Source organism: Protopterus annectens, chromosome 1.part0 (genome assembly GCF_019279795.1).
Source record: "Protopterus annectens isolate FY-2018-M chromosome 1.part0, PAN1.0, whole genome shotgun sequence".
Taxonomy (NCBI): Eukaryota; Metazoa; Chordata; order Ceratodontiformes; family Protopteridae; genus Protopterus; species Protopterus annectens.
In genome coordinates, this window is record NC_056725.1 from 1,273,741,629 (window position 1) to 1,273,762,091 (window position 20,463).

General features: G+C 38.9%; 1 protein-coding gene across 1 annotated transcript in view; it reads left to right on the forward strand.

The window, feature by feature from the left end:
• Positions 1-676: 676 nt before the first annotated feature.
• Positions 677-20,463, forward strand: part of LMAN1 (lectin, mannose binding 1) — a gene marked incomplete in the record, with an annotated part of 407,951 nt that continues 388,164 nt past the window's right edge. The window contains 1 exon segment of the mRNA XM_044066156.1: positions 677-917. Coding sequence (XP_043922091.1) covers positions 728-917 — 190 coding nt within the window.

The following is a 20,463-nucleotide window of genomic DNA, read 5'->3' on the forward strand; positions in this document are numbered from 1 at the left end:
TGGACAAAGCCATGACTAATGGGGGATCAAAGGCCCAAAAATAGGGACAAATTTTAAATATTGCTCTTACAAACTTAGAAAGGTGATATAATAACACGTTTTAAATTAGCATTAATTTTCTAAAGGGTATGAAGTCTGGAACTCAAATGTCTGTCATTATTTTCTGACTTCAATCGTTAATGGTTTGCCAGAAAAAACACAATTTTATTAAAACAGCCCAAAAATATGAGTCAAAAATCTGTACAGTTAAGAAGTATGAATCAGACACATTTTATGACGTATGACAACCGTCGTAAAATGAAAAAAAAAATGCACTTACTGATGGTCTGTATTAGACTTGTTCAGTATAAATGCAACACAGGAAGACATTTGTATGCAACCAGAACTCTGAGTACACTTTAAAAAGTTCAATTTCACTTTCCTAACTAAGAACGATTTTACTGAAACTTTTGATACACAATAGCATCAATCTCCACTTCCAAATACAATTCTGCAACAGCAAAGAACACTGAAATTAGGCAGTGTTCACCTTCCGTATTTACAGCAATTCAATAATGCATATACTGATCATTATTACTAATCATTGCCCAAGGCTACAATTTCCTCAACATTTGATAATATCTCGGCTCTCTCAAACGTTGCCACACATTTCACGTAACCAATAGGAAAGCGCCCTGTTGGCCCAATTTTAGTTCCCATCGTCCCTGATCTGGTACGTCAAGTAAAGATGGCGGTCTCTATACGTAGAGTGTGTGGTGCTATTAGAATTTTGACAGTATTATTTTTATGTTTATATCATAATTGTGCTGAAACAGAAAATAGTAATCCCCACCGTCGCTTTGAATACAAGTACAGCTTTAAAGGACCTCACCTTGTTCAGAATGACGGGACAGTTCCATTTTGGGTGCATACTGGAAGTAAGTATTGAGTGCATTAGGTGCTTATGCACTTGACAGTTATTGGCGAATTCTGATTATTGTTGTGGACTTTTCCAGTTATATATCAAGACGGGGAGTGTGTTGTCACTATTTCATGTGGATTTAGCTATTCTATTTAGGTCTCTCCGCTGTAGGTGCATTTATCGGAGTAAGAAAGATGTACTGAAAATAGAAACCTATTTTTGTTTTGTTTTAGATAGACGTTGAAATGTTTGGATATTAGTAAAAGCCACGTTCTGTAACTTTGTTGTGGTGGAGCAAAGTTGCTGTTGCTAGGTTAGCTAAGAATCTGGAAGGAGTATGAGTATTGCGGTAAGTGCATATGTTCACTGCCACGTAAGACATCTTTTACTGTGTATATGTATGTATGCATGTATATATGTATGTGTACAACTTCTGTTTAACTGTAGCCAATTTGAAGAGCCAGTATACAGAAACAAGATGGCATACGTAGCGTTCATAGAGTGTGATGATCTCTGGTAGCCACTACTACCAGGACCCGGTAGTTATCTTTCAGTTTTTACAGGCGCATTAATCGCTGAACGTGTGAAGACCCGACAGTTTTGAATAAACGTGGTGGAATAACGCTGGTGTTTCTTGGCAGTTAACTCGCTGGTCCCGTTCTCTTAATTCTAAAATGTATATATGTCGTATATTGTATATTATAGTTTTCATGTTTGCTTATTGAGGCTGACTTGTTAACGTATTCCCCTTTAGAAATTAGGTCTGTGCTTTGTATTCTGTATGAGAGTAAAATATTATCATACATAGCTACCCACCTTCCATCTCCAAAACGTGTAACACTACATCACATAATATGGAACAAATAGGGAATTGTGGAAGGCATAATCTCTACTGATAAACTAAGCTAGGAAGTGCCCAACTTAGTTAAAAAGTTACTTTTAATTATTTTGAGTTGACGTGAGTGATATTTACCATGGGTAATTGCCATCCACATATAGGTTCATAGGTTTGTACTAGGCTATTAGCCCTAGGGCCTATACAAGCCTAGCCATAACAATTCCCAGGATATTTCTTCCCACAATATTTACTTCCTTGGACCCCTGACTAGCAAGAGTGAGTCGCATGATCCCCTGGATATTTCTTCCCACAATATTTACTTCCTTGGACCCCTGTCTAGCAAGAGTGAGTCACATGATCCCCGGGGTGAATTTCCTATCTCCCATCCAATCGTCAAAAGTTCCTTTTTGAAGAGGGCCAAGGAGGTGCTCTGCTTGACAAGGTTTAGATCCCTGGAGCGTGTTGCTCTGAGTGGAGCATGTCCAGCAGCTCAGGGTTTGACATGGCCTTGTATGTTAAGCAGAGATCGCCTCTGAGTAGACGATATGCCACAGAGTATAGCTGGAGTGTTTTTAGACTCGGTGTAGGGCATGTGCTTTAGGCCTGTGATTCTTTTTTAGTGAGGTATTTCTGCGGCCTTTCCAGCTGTTGCAGATGTCTTGTGAGGTACATACCAAACAGGGCGTTGTACTCTATAATGGGTCTAATGAGGGATGAGTACAGTGGGACAATGACCTCCTTTTTTCTGGATGAAAAGCCCTTGGTGATGAGGTGTGCCACATAAGATTTCCTTACTGTTGTGGCAATGTGGTTATCGAAGGTGAGACCACTGTCCACCCATGTCCCAAGTCTCTCATCGCACTTTCGGTGTTTAGTGTACTGCCATCTATGTGGTAATTCATGGGTACATGCTTTTTCCCAAAGGGGATAACTATACATTTGTTGGCATTAAGCTTGAGCCCATGGCTCTGGCACCAAGCATCTGTTTCTGTAAGGCCCTTTTGTAGGCTGTCTACATCATTTGGGGATTCATTAATGGCTCCCAGTTTGCAGTCATCTGCAAACTTTGTTAGTCAGAGTCCCTTAGTGTTGGCCTGTACTTCAGAGAAGTACATGCTAAACAAGAGCGGTCCTAGGACTAACCCCTGAGGTACTCCATTTGTCACGTATCTGGAGCTGGATTTGGAGTCTGCTACTTTTACAGTTTGGGTTTGTCAGTAAGCCAGTTGGCAACCCATCGAGTGACGTAGGGATTTATGCCCAGCTTAGTAAGTTTATCTATGATTCCAGAGTGGGGGATGGTGTCGAAGGCCTTGGCGAGGTCCAGATAGGCTGTGTGGACCGCCTTACCCTCATCCACAGCTGTGGCAACTGATGCGAAGAAAAACAATATAATTGTAGAAAACTTAGCAAACACGATAAATAGAGGTCCGAACCCACAAATGGAGACAAATATTTTAATACCAACAAGGATTAGCACTTTCGTCTTGTAGCAAGACTTCATCAGATAACACAAAATTTACATCAATTTCTTTTAAAACCTACTCAATAAGCCACAATTAAAATTTTAAGACACATGAATCCATTTGCAATATAAACGTGCATACAAAAAAAATGCATACTAAAATTTTAAAATGTGGATCTCATGAAATGAACGTGGTCAAAATATACAATAGTTAAACACTATAATAGTTTAAATTTTTACTGCTTTGGCTATCAATACCGGCTTAATAGTAATGTATTCATTTAAGCCGGGAAAAATATTAGATTTTAGCTTAAGCTGCCACTTCAGTTCCCTATTAAGCAATGCATTTTTAACATCCCCCCCACCCGGGTTAGTTTTCACCACATCAATAAACCCAAATTTAAAACCACTAAAAGAAGAACAGTCAGTGGAGTGTTTGTACAGTGCACTGGTCTCCTTCTTAATCCTAATGTCGTGAAAGTGCTCATACATTCTATCCTTCAAAGCTCTCTCCGTCTTTCCTATATAGAATGCAGGGCACTTTTCACATACAGCCAAGTACACTATCATTTTAGTATTACAGTTACCTTTACAAAACCTCACTGTACTGTTCATACCATTATTTAAACATGCACTATCCTCCTTAATAATGTGTGAACACTGACTACAGTTACCACATTGACTAGTTGCCTTTTTCACTATATTGTTAAACGTCTCCGTTTGTTCAAATATTCTTTTAAAATGTTTTCCTGTTTTAAAAGAAAATATTGGTTCACTGCCTACTACTTTGTATAACTCTTTGCTGGTTTTAAGCATACTCCATTTAGTTCTTATATCAGTAAATGTGTCAGAAAAAGCATAAAATTCAGTGGCACATGCCCTTTGGAACTTATGGTTATCTCTTCCTTTAACCAACATGTTCATTGGTTGACCCAATAAAGCCTTGTATTTAGTATCCCACCCTCTATATATTTCATCCAGCACCCCCTGTACCGAATACATGGATACCCCCTTTTCTCAAACTTCTCACCCAAAAAATTGAGTTCCCCAACCAATTCAGCTTTATCTGAGGTCATCCTTGCAACACGTACCGCCTGTCCTTTTATAAGACTTTTTTTCTGAAACCGAGGGTGATTGCTAGTGTAATGCAAATAACTATTACACCAAGTACTTTTTCTAAAAATTCTAGATTTAAACCCATCACTAGTTTGAAAAGTAGTGGTGTCAAGATAGTTAATGCTAAACTCATCCCAAGTATGTGCAAATGTGAAGGAGGTACATGCATTTAGATATTGCATAAACATATCCACAGTATCTTTTGTCCCCTCCCATAGAACAAAACTGTCGTCCAAGAATCTCAAATGGACGTATATTTTTTACTATGTGGACAGTTAAAGACGTATCTATGCTCCCACTCCAACATAACTAAATTGGCGTAAATGGGGGCACAAGCTGCCCCCATAGCTACCCCACTAATTTGCTGATAGTGCTCACCTTGGAAACAGATGTAATTGTGGTCAAGTACCACTTCCATAAGTTCAAGACTCAACTGAATTTGGTCTTTGGACATACTGGAATATTTGTTAATACTATCACTAAAAAACCCATGTCCTTCATGACTTGGAAAACAAGTAAAGAGATCCTTAACATCTGTTGTAAGGAAACTATAGCTCTTCTTCTAAAGCTCCTTTGTTAACTTACTCAAAAATTCCCAGGAATCTTTTATTAAATGTTCTGTCTAAACTGTAATTTCCTTAGTCCAATAGTCAATATAAACTGCTAGGGGGTGAGTTTTAGAATTCCTTGCAGACACAATGGGTCTAAAAGGGGGTTCTTTAACACATTTGTGTACCTTAGGTACCCCAAAGATGTTGTGGATAATGGGGTTCAGTTGCCTCAATGTCTTGCCATCAATCCTATTTTCTAATAAGTATTCCTCTAATAAAGAATCAATTCTCCCATATGTTATGATAATTTCATTCTTCGATACAGGGGAATAAGTATTAGTATCAAGCAAAATATTTGTTATTGCATTATTGTATTCTTCAATACCATAAAGCACTACCCCTCCTCCCTTATTAGGCTTCATTATACGCAGTTCAGTTTGAGACTGCAAGTCATTAAGTAGATTTTTTCCTTCTTTGTCTAAATTATGAGGCTCCACAGTCCACCTATTCCTTTTATATGCTTCATATATTTCTTCAGTAACACTCTTTTCAAACAGCATTAAAGCTGGGTGGAGGGGAGGATTGATAGTACTTTTTCTAGATAAACCTGTGTGACAGTAATTCATATCCTCCCTTTTTTTTTTTTATATATATATATATATATATATATATATATATATATATATATATATATATATATACCCAAATTCAATTTTTTAAGATATAATTTGAGGTCAACCAAAATGTTGGCAATATCACCATAATTTGATGACGCAAACTTAAATCCTTTGGAAAATAGATTAAAATGTTCCTTTTTGAGGGTTAAAGTCGTATAAGATCTTGAATCCTTTAGATTCACTTACAACCCCATCATTGTCTGCAACAACCACTGTTTCCCCCTTCTTTCCCACTTTCTTCCACCTGTGATTCTCCCCTGTAGTCATATGTGTGTGTGTGGAGGTGTCCTGGGTCTGGTGGATATCTGGTTTGGTGTCCAACCGCTCTGGCCTTCTTAACACTAAAAAAATGCTCATTATGTTCCGAAAAAGAATCCAATTCATCTAGTCACCTATTTGAAGCACAACCCTCACTTCCCTTCCATGCTGTACCTCCCTTTCTTCTGTAAATATCCCTGCCATTCCATTCTTATTTTTGTTGTAAGAATTGCTTTTATTTTTGTATGGGTCTGGGTATGCTGTACCTTCAGCATATTGTTGTTTGTTCCTAACAAACTTTTTCTGTTTCCTTAAAAATATATTGTTAAATCTCTTAGTTCTAAACAAAACTTTTTTATACAGCTGTTCATATTCAGAAAATAGCAAATCTTTTAAAATATCACCGTTCAGCTTTTCCACTTGTTTTTGTAAAACAGCCATAGCATTATGTTTAATCAATTTAACAATCAGCCCCAACCCACATTCATCAAAATAGCAATGAAATTCTTTCAAAACTTCTTGAGAGTAAGCTATACCAAAAGGATATTTAAACATTCTAAGTCCTTGTGGGGCCAATTTAAGATTAAGACAACACTGCAAGTATCTGTTGTCTATCTGCAAACACTTCAAGTTTTTTTTTTTTCAAATGTATAAATCATGTCCTTTAAAGTTGGCACGTCTTCATTTTGAGACCCAAACACATCAGCAATATCATTAATAGTAAATGCAGAGTCAAAATCAAAATTTTTATCCATAATATTAGTAAAACGCACCGACTCAAAATTAAGCCTGGTGCCCTTTGTACTCCTATTTGAATCCCATTCATTATTTCCATTGTTCTTTACATGAAAGACAGCACCTTTTAGTATTCTTATGACATTGACAGGCAACTGAGGCGCTACCTTCCATAAAAACTTGTTGACCAGAAGACAGTGTTCCATGGGCAGAAAGCCCTTGTCCTGTATTACTGATAACCGCTCACTGAATGCCAACAAAGTCCGTCTTATTAGGTCAACCATTGAACATGTTGGTTAAAGGAAGAGATGACCATAAGTTCCAAAGGGCGTGTCTCACTGAATTTAATGCTTTTTCTGACACATTTACTGATATTATAAGAGCTAATTGGAGTATGCTTAAAACCAGCAAAGAGTTATATGAAGTAGTAGGCAGTGAACCAATATTTTCTTTTAAAACGGGAAAAAATTTTAAAAGAATATTTGAACAAACGAAGATGTTTAACATAGTGAAAAAGGCAACTAGTCAATGTGGTAATTGTAGTCCGTGTGCACACATTAAGGAGGATAGTGCATGTTTAAATAATGGTATGAACAGTACAGTGAGGTTTTGTAAAGGTAACTGTAATACTAAAATGATAGTGTACTTGGCTGTATGTGAAAAGTGCCCTGCATTCTATATAGGAAAGACGGAGAGAGCTTTGAAGGATAGAATGTATGAGCACTTTCACGACATTAGGATTAGAAAGGAGACCAGTGCACTGTACAAACACTCCCATTGACTGTTCTTCTTTTAGTGGTTTTAAATTTGGGATTATTGATGTGGTGAAAACTAACCCTGGGGGGGGGTGTGTGTGTGTTAAAAATGCATTGCTTAATAGGGAATTGAAGTGGCAGCTTAGGCTAAAATCTAATATTTTTCCCGGCTTAAATTAATACATTACTATTAAGCTGGTATTGATAGCCAAAGCAGTAAAATTTAAACTATTATAGTGTTTAACTATTGTATATTTTGACCACTTTCATTTCATGAGGTCCACATTTTAAAATTTTAGTATGCATTTTTTGTTGTATGCATGTTTATATTGCAAATGGATTCATGTGTCTTTAAATTTTAATTGTGGCTTATTGAGTAGGTTTTAAAAGAAATGTGATGTAAATTTTGTGTTATCTGATGAAGTCTTGTTACAAGACGAAAGTGTTAATCCTTGTTGGTATTAAAATATTTGTCTCCATTTGTGGGTTCGGACCTCTATTTATCATGTTAACTGTTAACTGATTCGAAGAAGTCAATCAGGTTCAGGAGACAAGATCGTCCCTTCATGAACCCAAACTGGATGGGGTCCAGTGTGAAGGTTGCCAATGTCTTTGTTTATAAGTTCTATGATAATGTTTTTCATGCCCTTGCAGATCAGTCTCGTCAGACTGATGGGACGGTAGTTCCCGGGATCCAAGGTGGATCACCCCTTGTGGAGTGGGATAACTGTAACTGTGCGCCACTCAGTGGGCACGAAGCATGAGGTGAGGCTATGATTAAACATAACACTTATGTGAGGTGCCAGTTCATTTTGTAGTTCATGTAGTACACAGCCTGGGATGTCATCTGGTCCCATGGATGCTGTATTCTTGGGTTTGGAGAGTGTGGTTTCTACTTGTTTGGCAGTCATTACCAGAATTTGGCAATCTTTGGTATTGAGATGGGCCCTTTAGGGGGTGAGGGGGGGGGTGAAGTTGGCACTAAATTGATTTGCCAGGATATTGTCAGTATCCTTGGGATCAGTATATTTAATGCCATTCTATTGTAGCTCAGAGCAGATCTGAGCATTGCCATTTAGATTCTTGACATAACTATAGAATGCCGTGTGGTTGTCTTTGGAATATTTGGCAATTTTAGTTTCATAACTAGCTTTTGAGGGATCTCCGCTTACTGAGGCTGGTAAGGGAGTTTTTTGCATCCTGGGATTTTCCTCTTTTCTGCAACAATTTCTTCCTTCTGTTGTATAGTTTGTTTACGGCAGGGGACCACCAGATTGGCTTCCTTTTTTTGGAGGAGAGCGTCTTGGTTCTATTTGGGATGGCACGATTCGTGCACGAGTGGATGTGCACCTACAGTTCCTTTGTGTAGGATTCAGCAGTCGAACTTTCAGATCCCGTCTGCATGGGTGTCATGAAGTTTGTGACTTCTGACTTGAGTAGCATGAAGTTGGCTTTGGAGAAGTTTTTTATTGAGGTTTCCTTACTGGGGGGTGGGATGTGGATGTCAAGGGTGACTTGCTTATGGTCAGACCTGACCAATGAGGGGTGACCACTGGTGTGGAGCATCTATCTCCCATGTTTGTAATGACCAGGTCTGAGATGTTGGAGCCCCTGGTGTGACAATGGATTAGTTGATCCAGGGTGTTGGAATTTATGAATTCCAAGAACCGTTGGGAAAATGAGTTGGTACCAGAGTAGTTTTCCTAGTTAATGGCAGGGTAGTTGAAATCACCCAGTATTAGGGTGTTTGGTTGCATCTTAATATTTTCCAGTATGTTTAGAAAGGTGTAGTGAGAATCTTGGGGCATGGTGGGGGATTTGTAGCAAGCTACAATTTGGATTGCAGTCTTACCTAGTGTTAGTTGCACCTGGAGAATTTCAGATGCATTGTGTTGGGCAGCTAGCCTAGATGTGAATATGGACACTCCTCCACCTTACTGTTTCGGTCTTGGTTTGGTGGCAGAAAAGTGTGGTAAGAGTTGTAGCCTGGTATTGCAGGGGTGCTCTCTGGAGCCTTGAACCAGGTCTCTATTACTGCACAGATATCGATGTCCTCCATTTTTAGGAGTGCCTCAAGAGAGTGCATTTTGAGGTTTAGTCTTCTAGCATTGAGTAGCATTACCTTCAGATTTTGCATGCTTGTATCTGTTATGTTGGTTTTGTCCTTTGAACCTTGCCTAAAAAAGGCTCTGTAAGGGTGGCAAGAGCTTTAACCAGTAACCTGAATCCCAGGGGTGACAGGTGCAGACAGTCTCTGGTAAAGCATTGTGGTTTGTCGATCATGTCTTCCATCTTCCCTGGCAGACAGATACTGACATCCTCAACACCATGTTTTTAGCTTAGCCATTCAGTATGGAACATGGCCTTTTTTTCAAGGCCAAACATTAGATTTTTTGATAAAGGATTGGTGTTGAGGATGAGTCAAGCCTCGCAGTTCTTGCTTTTTGTATTGCTCATCATATTTTGAGTTTCTGTTCTTAGAATTCCCTTTTGTGTTTATAATTGCTGGCGGCTAGTAAACCTCTATGTTGATGGCTTCCATGGTTATAATTTATCCATAACACTTATATTGTTGGTCCTAACCCTGACTTATCTTCCAAAATATACAGCCTCATTCAATGAAGCACCACCTCCTCATTCAATGAAGCACCACCTCTAAAACTTATGTCCAAGGTGTAATTCACTCATTTCAAAGTGTGAATGCATGTTGCAGTATTAGGTGTATTAGATGTTTCACAAGGGAAGCCATATTGAAGTGTGAATACCCCTTTGCCAGCTATATCCTGGGAAGACAGGACAGTGTGGCATGAAGTAATTCTAAAAATGGATGTGGAAATGTACCATAGATACTTGTGTTGTGCTGCTTGGTATCTCTAATAAGGCTTATTGACTGCCTTTTGCATGTATATGATTGATACGTTCTTTTTATTTGATTACAAAGTTGATAGGAATTAGCTTTTAAGCACATCTACAAAAAAACAGAATTATACATTGTTTTTTTTTTGTATTTATTTATTTTTTTCCACTTTTTTTATGTTGCTTGTTGCCTGAACTTGAGTGTTCAGAAGAGCTCATTGTGGGTTGCTGGTCTGAATTGATACTTAGTATTGGCACTGCTGAGATTAACAGGTTATAAAGTCTTTTTTTCTCTCAAGTTTGATGCTTAATTTTTGTTTGTAGTAAGTATAAATTCTCTTACGTTGGAGTTTTTTACCTTTCTGAAAAATGAGATGACACTGCCTCTGTACAAATCGATGGCTAGTCTTTTATATTTTTATGCAGTTTCATTGCCATTTGTAAAAAAATTAAAAAAAAAGTAAAAAAATTAAGTTTGTGACCAGTCTGATTGTGATGTATGTCCAAACAAGGACAAGTTAACATAATTCTCCCAGAAGGAGTGCAGGTCAGTGATAATGGTCATTGTATTTTTTGCCCCAAGGGAAGAAACTTTTGTGTGTGTTGGGGAATAGGGTTGTTTCCTGGGATTGAAAAATAAACATTAAGAAGTCCCATTTGGGTTTAGGAATGGTTTGAATGTGTTTCTTTGCAGGAAGGTTAGAAGTAAGTGTTGAGGTTCAAGATGTCTTGGGGTGATATTCAAGATTTTATGGGACGTGTTTACAGGCATTAAAATATTGAGTGATTGAACTGGCCATGAGGAAGAATCTTGTTTTCTAAAAAGTTAGTTGCAGTATTGTGCAGGTTTTCTGGATTAAGCTAAAATTAAGTTTTGTGCTGTCAGAGCTGCATTTTACGTACACTTTTTATGAAATCACTCAACATTTTTTAATTATTATAATCCTGGAATCTGAGAAGGAATTGGCTTTGGTAGTGGTGATGCTATGAATGGAAGTGGAAAAGCTCATTGTTAGCATGACTTTGTATTTTGTACAACATGAAATAATGCTTTGTAAAGTAGGGATTGTGTTGTATATGAGAGGGTCTTGGTAGCTAAGATGAAGTCATTTTAAAAGTTATGTTCTTTACTAAAATATTTCATGGTGTTCTTGTACATGTAATATGCTACATTACACAGTGTGGTTGTGCTTTAGCTTCTTGTTTGCTGTGTGCGCTTTTGAGGTTTTATGCATATATCACTTTTTTGCATTAATTTTCAGTTAATGAAAACATTTCTCACTCCTTGGCATTATCGAGTGGAGAATTTGAGGTGACGTGTCTAGTAGTAATGCGTTCATGAAGAAATCTCCATGTTGTCTAACTTTTGGCATTCATACAGACTATGAAAGTAAGTGTGCATGATGCTTCTTGGTTGGGTTTTCTTTTTAAGCAGGAGATGACAGAAACTCTTTCACAGGGATGGTTGAATATATTTATAGTAAGATTTTTTGATCTAGTAAGACATTTCTTATTCTAATAAGATTTCCCAGTTACTATGAAATGCTGACTTCCTTAAAAGTCAGTGAGCCAAAAGGCCAAAAAAAAAATGCCTGGTATACAGAGATTTTTTTTTTCTTTGTCTTTTTCTTTTTCTTCCTCAGGAGGGCAAGCTGCCACACCTAGTTATATGTACAAACTTAGAGAAGGGCAAAATCTCCCAAAGCATTGAATCTTTCTCATCGCACACTTGGAGAAAGTAATTGCTGTTGCTTTTTATACAGGGAATGGTGTTTCATTTAATTACTTCATTTTGTCTTTTTTTCCAACATTCTACTGATTTGTTGAGCAACTGTAGGAAATCAGGCTTTGTATTAGAACATTACCCCACCACAATCTTCATGCAGGAATGGGTGAAGCCTGCATGATTGACAATCTCGTGTGATGTTGCATGGTAATCCTGGGTGAGTGACAAGCCATGCAAATTATCAATTGGCCTGGTGAATATTCATCATATGATCGTACTGTGGTGCATACCTCTCAACCTGTTGGAGCAAGAAATCTGGACAAAGCCAGCGATAATGGGGGGACAAAGGCCTCAAAATAGGGACACTTTTTAAATATTGCTCTTACCAACATAGAAAATTGATAAAATAGATTTTGCATCAACATGAATTTTATGACGGGTATGAAGTCTGAAACTGAAATGTCTGTCATTATTTTCTGACACTAACCCTGAATACTTGGCCGGAAAGCCACAATTTTATGAGAAACAACAAAGGTATGAGGCGAAAATCTAAACAGTTGAGAGGTATGCTTTGATGTTCTTCAAATAGGTCCATTCCAAGGGAGTTTTTCAGTATGGAGTTAAACTCAGTATGTGCTATATGTTTGTGCAGGAATTGCTTTAGGAGGGAGGCTCGCCCCCATGTTTCTTTACTAAATTTGTTTTTAGGAATTGATTTTGCCGGGGGGGGGGCGCACAAAATCTAATATACTTTTAATATACTGTTGAGCAGTAATTGCTTTTGGGGGGGGTGCTTGCCACGTTAAAGTAGCATGCAAGTGCACTTTTCTACCAGATGTTAGGTTCATGCCTCCTGTGAGTTACATTCAGGTTGTAGTGAGAAGTGTGAGGCATTTAGTGTTTGCAATGTACAGTATTGCATAGTATCAGTGTACAGTGATAGAATGGCAGATGAATCATTATTAAAGCATAATTTTTATAATATATCGCATTCCCTTTCTGTTTAAATGTTTTTGTTATGTAGGTAACACCAACAGCTAATATCAGCATATATCCGCATACATTTCAACAGTTTACACTTTGGATTTATGTGCCGTGCACTTGCAGCAGCGCCCAAATTCAGCTATTTAAAAGGTCTTTCATATTCATTCTAATGGCGAATGTCTTCACATGTTTATTCAGAGTAATACTAGCAAAAAGTCATAGGCAGGGTGGTGGGCGGAGTATGGGCATTCCTTGCTTCTGCGCATCTGGTGGGGTAGTGTTCTAATACAAAACTAGAAATCCTTTTTAATGGTATAAGTTTTTATTCATTTTATTGCGTTGTATTTTTGGCTTGTGGTACATACCTATTGATCACTCTCCTTTGAGAAGCTTGAGAGTTATGCTATGGAGGTATTTATAAGTATCCCTGGAAAAATGAGTAAGTTTGCAACTTTATGATTAAGATTTATATGGGTTCATTTCACTGAGCTGAAGATAGGGGTTATTCTCTGTGAATAGGGAGTGTGAGGTGCAAGGCCCAAGGAAAACAAAGATCAGTAAATGGGTGAAGGAAGGAATGCATTTGATTATGTTGTTGTGCTATGCCAGCAGCATTGACTTGCTCATAGGTTGTACAGATGTATATGTCAACTATAATTTTATTTATTTTTGTTGACCAGGTTAGTTCCTCTAGGCTAGTAGCCTCCTTTTCAGGTGAAACTATACAAATAGTGAACACTAAGAATATTGGAGAACATTGAATGTGATTAACATAAAGAAAAAAAAAATCATAACTTTTTTGTTTTTAGTGGGTAAAGGGGGGGGACACTTCCTGCTTGTACTATGGTTTCAGGAAAACTGCTTCTTCCATAGTTCTATGATCTCGATACTCAACTTCGACTGGACAACATTGACTGTTGGCTGTTTGTGCATTCTACATTCTAAAGTAAACCTGCTTGTAAAGGTTGTGCGTTTAGACATTGTAGGCTTAACTGTAACATGAGCTATATTGGATAGGGATTGAGGTATGGTATATACATGTCAGTCAGAGGAGAACTGGAAAGTAAAGAGGTGGGTGACAGTGTATATTTTACATATTATAAAACACATTTTGGAATTTAAAGATGATTTAAAGTTCATATACACTGAGATGTTTGCCGTGGGACTAGAAGGCCAATCGGGGGAGTCACTGTGAAGCATTACTGTGGTGTATAGCTAACCAGGTCCAGGAAGAGGACTGTGACAGACCATGGTAGATTAGTGGAGGGGGCAGAACAGAGTTGAGTCACAGTGACTGAGGATTTAATCTGCTGGTACTGGAAATGGAGGTGTCTGCATCTAGTACTTGGAAGGAGATGGTGAACTAAGGTGAGGCTGGATGGTAGCTGGGCCGTTTCCTCAGTATTGGCTCAGTTGTATTCTGACCATTCAGGCAAGGGCAGTCAAAGTGCCTCTTGACACGCATACCTTCAGCTAAGGGCTAATGTGCTGTTTTTTGTTAATAATGTGGTGGCACCGTGTCTCCCCAACAGGAAAAAGCTGCGACGTGTAAAAATTCGTAACCGGTAATAAGTGATGAAATGAATGACTTGTAAACCCGTGTTTCTCTTTTAGTAAGAGTCCAAGGGTTATAATTCGACTCTGTCTGACAGCTTGTAGAAGTACATGATCAGACATTCAGTAACAGATTCTTAACATTTATTTCCCTGGATAACGGTCCTTGAAATGGATAATGTACAAATGTATACTCGTTCGGCATCTCATTGTAATTCACAATATGGGAATGTCATATCCCAGGCAGTGCCAGGTGCCAAAGACAATGACAGGAGTAGGAGTGCTGTGAAGGGAATGCCACATTAGTAAATGTAATATTCAGCTGGTAGTTGAGCAGTACAAGGCTAAATAGTACTACTATTGCTACTGTAATAAAACAACCCAGGGCATATTAGCTTAGAAGATTGACAGTGTTGTTAGCAATGAACATTCTGTAGTTAGCTGTAACACTGCCAGGTAACCTTAAGTTAACCAAGAGGCTACCAATCGGGTACCAAAAGTTTTTTTTCGTAATGGGGCTTTCTTTTGAGAGTTGTGGGAAACGCTTTTTACCACAATTTATGGACCAGGATATATGAATGTTTTAAAGTGATATCTGTGAATAATGTTGTGTTGTAGTGTTTAGTATTACTGATGCTTTTACTCTTAAATTGTGAAAATTGCCTCACTGATTCCAATTTGTAGAATTTGTTTGCTAGTAAATCCATCTCCATCACTAAAGCTGAAGCATGGACTTTTGCACAAGCAAGTATGGTTCATTTATCATTCTGGGTTCAGGGAGGAGCTTTTGTAAGAGAGGTGGATGAGGAGCAGCAATTGTCCACTGAAGCGGGAAGACCACATTTGCACTGAATGGTGTGCTTATCTGGGGGGGGGGGGGGGTGCACATGTGGAAGTAGGCATGCTTTAGTGGAGGTCAACTTTGGCCACACACACACTTCAGCAAATAGCATTACTTTTGGCACTTAAGTCTGTCCTCTCAGAACAAATAGGCTGGCACCTCTTAAAAGAAATGAGTGTGTTGAGTACGGTGACCTGGGATGAAACTTGATTGTCATTGTTGGGGTGGGGGACCCAAGATTTCTATAGTCGTATGTAAATGAGATGCACAAGAAAGGTAGCAAGTTGGGTGAAATGCTGTATATAAAAAAAGTGAAGCTTTAAAGGGAAAACATATTATTGTTATAGGTGATAGAAGTTATGGGAAGGTGGTTTGGCAAATTGTACCAGTTAGTTGTATGTAATACTTTTATTGAATAGTCAACATTTTCAAGATAAAATGTATAAATGCTAGGCCAATGACCACTAGGTCCTTTAAGCTTGGCCATCCTTTCCAAATCTTTGACAAGTTCTCATACCCTAGATAAGTATAAGCAGGGGCTTGGGAGATGAAATATTTACAAGAAGGGTCTTGGAATATGAGCTATTTACAACTCCACATGTCCATTAGAAACCTAGGTGCCAAACCAGGGATGAATTTCCTGTTCCCCATCCAGTTGTCCGAGTTGCACTTGAATTGGGTTAGGGAGGAACTCTGTTTCACATGATGAGAAGCAAAACTCTCAACTGTACAGATTTTCGCCTCATATTGTTGGTCTCTTTTTCATAAAATTGTGGTTTTCTGGTAAATTAGTGGCAAAACATTAAAGATTGAAGTTAGAAAACAATGAGACATTTGAGTTTCAGACTTCATACCCTTCAGAAAATTCATGCTAATGCAAAACCTTATTCTGTCAACTTTCTAAGCTTATAAGAGCAACATTTAAAAAATGTCCCTATTTTTAGGCCATTGTCCCACTTTTATATATATATATGGCTTTGTTCAGATTTCTTGCTCTGACGTTGAGAGGTATGATGAGAACCCTCTCTGGGATGCATACTTGTCTCTCCAGTAGGTCCGATTTATATTATGGACAAGGTTTTGTCTTTAGAATGGGTAATTCTGGTGCTGTTTGTTTTGCAAATATGGGGGAGGTCCGTCAGAGTGAGCTCTTGTGCCTTGTATGTCGGGGACAGATCTCCCTCGACAGCCTGAAGGAAACATAATACAGGATAGGGCTTTGAGGCAGTCTGCATAGGAATTGCTACTTATGTCATGTATTCTTTTAGTGAAGAACATCTGTGAAGATTCAATTGTTGGATGTGCCTCATGCGGTGCATACCACTGGGGACATTGTATTCAATAATTAGGTCTGATGAATGCTGAATACAGTAGAATAATGATCTCCTTGTTTTTAAATTGAACAACCTAGGATGATTTCCTTACTACTGCAAACACATGATGGTCTAAGGTAGATTACTGTTTGTGTCCCAAGTCCCTGCCTACCAGGTCGACTCTTAAGGGTGTGTTGTCAACATGATGGTTTTCAGGGACGGATGTCTTCAAACAGTTCACAGTACATGTCTTGCCCTGGTCAAGGCATTAGACACAATATCCTACTTCAGGCATTGTTGGCAAGCTCAAGAGATTAGGCATAAACCCTTATGTTACTTTATGTTACTCAGTGGATAGTCTGCTGGCTCACAGATGGGATCCATCATTTAGAAATGGGGAGTTCACCTCTACAAAGAGTGCAGTCACTGGTAGAGTCCTTCAGGGATCAGTCATGGAACCCATCCTTTTTTGCCATCTCCTTCTCTGAGGTCAAGGCCCTCTGGCTGACCAGATTTGCAGAAGATTGCAAATTAAGAGCAGTCGGAATCCCCCACTGACACTAATGCTCTCCAGAAAGGGCCAAGAAAAATAATTGGTGTTAGAGCCATGGACTAAAAATAAATGCCAAGAAATGCATAATAGTCATTTGTTTAGTTTTTGCTTTTATCCTGCTGGGTGCTAAACCACATATTTTTTTGCAAAACTTTTTTTCCTTGCATTATGCATCCTATTGATGTGATTCCGCAAGGGGGGCTTGTTTTTTGAGTTGGCTCCAGGTGGGTAAAGCTGTCTGTATGCAGCTGTTTTATGTAGACAGCAGTGGTCTTATGGGGGTATGAAGTTATGTCGGGTCATCCCTTAGTAGTAGGAAGGCAGCCTTGGAGTAGTTTCTGAGGTTCTGGTTTTTATTTTTACTTCAAAGGAGACCATTTTGTGGTCTGACCTTAACAGAGAGAACATCGCATTAGGGTGTGCAGCACTTTCCCATGTTAATGACTAGATCCAGTATGTTTGCACCCCTAGTCTGCATATTGATCTGGTTCAAGGAGTTTGCATTTACAAAATCCAAGAATCTCTTTACCTGCACATTTGGTGTCTTATATGATTCCCAGTTACTAGTGGGGTAATTAGTCAACCATGAATATAGGATTGGATGGTATGTCCAGTAAACTTAAATACATGTTGTGGGTTTCTTGGGTCATAGAAGGGCATCTATAGCTTACAGCAAAGTGGTATGGGATTTTGCCTATAGTGATTTTAATGTGCAGAAGCCCAAGTGCATTATCCTGTTTGACCAACGTTTGGGGTATATTTAGTTGTGATGTAAATTGAGATACGTTCACCTTTAGTGTATGTAGTAGCTGGTCTGTGTGTGGAATGCATTATAGGCTTGCACTGCTGTTGTGCACCCTGCAGCTGTAAACCATGTCTGTGACTGCACTGGCATCTACACTTTCTAGTATGAGGAGAGCTTGTAGGGAGTGGAGTTTCTTGTTTAGACTCTTAGCATTAAGCAGTAATACCTTTTTATATTTCCTATGTTTTTGAGTTTCTGTTTTAGAAGTACTTTCAGTTTGGTATTGCCTAAAGGTGCTATGGGGAAGGACAATGTTTTAGTTAAACCCCCAAAGTTTAGAGGGGTAAGGTGCAGACCATACCTGGCAAAGCAACAGAGTCTGATAATCTTCCATGCTGACAAATATTACACCCCCTTAGAATCGCATCTGAAACTAAGCCGGTCATTAGTCAGTAATCTTCTGTTCATGTTGTAGCGTCATCCTTGGAGATGGTAAAATGCTGCTCACTTGCTAGGTTCGTACCTGCCTGGGACAAGCATTCTGAGAGCTCCTTCATATCTATCTTCATGTAAACTCTGGAGGTACATCTCTGGTCTTTTACACCCACATGGACTATGACGGAGTCATACTGGTACTTGTGGAACAGTGACCTGAGTTTGTTTGTAATGTGGCAGATCCCATTCCCCGATAAGCAACTGTCAGTGATTTTCGGTTTTTCTCTGCCTGGTGAGAGGGATCAGTGTTTGGATTGTGTGGTGGCTTACCTTGTGTGTTTAGAAGTAGAGGCTTCATGAGATGTGGCTGTATGTGTTTATGTGGATTGTGTTTTAAGAGTATTCAGGACAGCTGATGGTATTTGTTAAATGTACTTTGTCTAGGAAGGTTACATTTAAGTGCCTCAGCATATGTGAGTCTGTATCTGCTTTGTACTGTGTGTGATGGGTGCAGCGTGTGTACTACTGACAACCGGATGGATATTAGGAGTGCTGCTTTGAGAGCTTTGTCCACAGTGACTTTAATAATGTATGTGAAAGATGCATTTAAACAGTTTGCCTCATGCTTGCTGACAAACAGCTAATTTTTCAATTTCTACATTGTGAAAGATGCATTTAAACAGTTTGAAAAATTAGCTGTTTGTCAGCAAGCATGAGGCAATTTCTACATTGTCAGGATGCCCATATCCACCGGGCTAGTAACGGACATAGTGGGAAAGTTCATATTCTGGCAACAGCCCCATTTTTATTTAGACTTGCAGTGCAAACACAAAATGTCAGGAATATGTGGTTTGTAACTCTGGGAGCAGTGCTTGCCACTGCAAACTAGTTGCCCTGTGTGTAACTAGTTGGTGGTTGTTAGTCTTTTTTCCCGGTAAAGGGGTCACCACAGCAGAACTCTGGTTCGCTAATGATTGGTAGTAGATTTTTACGAAACGCCGAGGTGCCAGCTCTACGTCCAACCTTCAGCGAAGGCACGCAACTAGGTATTGGTGAAAATTTCATGGGTGTTTTTACAGGAGAAATGTCAACTCCAGGTGCCTGCATCTTTACAGTGCACTGCCAAACACTTGAGAAATAAAGTAGATCCTGATTTATGGATGAAATATTTAGGGAGATTTTTGAAGTTGGCAACTAATGAAGTATTTGGAGAAAAGAAAGACACAGCTTTGTCAAGAATGGTGAAAAGAGGGGATTCGCCTGATAGACTAGTAACTGGCTGCTACTAGTGCTGGCCTCATCACAGCTTCATGCTGCTGGGATACAAATGCCGCTTTGGTGTTGCTGCTTTGCTTTGGGTGAAAGAAGAAACTATCATAAGCACGCTACAGGCTCTTCAGTGATCAACAGTCTTGTCTCATATGATGCAGGGATGTTTTAGGCTTTAGTAGCCTTTTCATGGTAGATTCGAATAGCAACCAGATCAAATCGGGAAGGTTCCACATAGATACTCATCGTCCAATCAGAGACAGTCTGGAATCTATGCTTTCTGCTCCTTCTCTCACCAGGGGCAAAATAGAAGTACACATTCCAACCTGACATGTCTGAAACTGTTAGGCTTTTTGGTGTTCCTGCAGTATCTGGGAAATATGCCTGTGCTCCTTCTGTTACCAGGAGCAAAACAGAAGCACTAATTTCAAGATAACTACTGAGATGCAGAATGTGCGCTTAGTGGTAATTGGTGGCCTTGGACTAGCTGTTGCAGATTTCAAAATTCAAAATGGGTTAATATCCTAAGAGCTGTGGTGTACAATAAGCAGTTAGACATGAAAGAATGGGTAACTCGGGCTTTAACAATGTATGGTCAGAGCAACTAATTTTAAAAGAACAAAATCGGATGGGTATGGGCAGTTAGTTTTGTGGCTGTATGGAATACAGTGGGATGGCCAATAAATTTAAGTAGCTGAAGGGGAGTGACTGCACAAAATAATAGCCAGTGAAAGAAGAGAAGGAGTAATGTTGTCAAATTAACACTGGGGGGGGGGGGGGGGGGGTTAACTAGCTAGTTCAGTTTAAATTCGCATCAGGTGGGGAAAAATGTAATTTCTTTGCGACTCAAGAGAGCAGCGAGCTCTGGTCTCTTTCCTTGGTTAAATATGC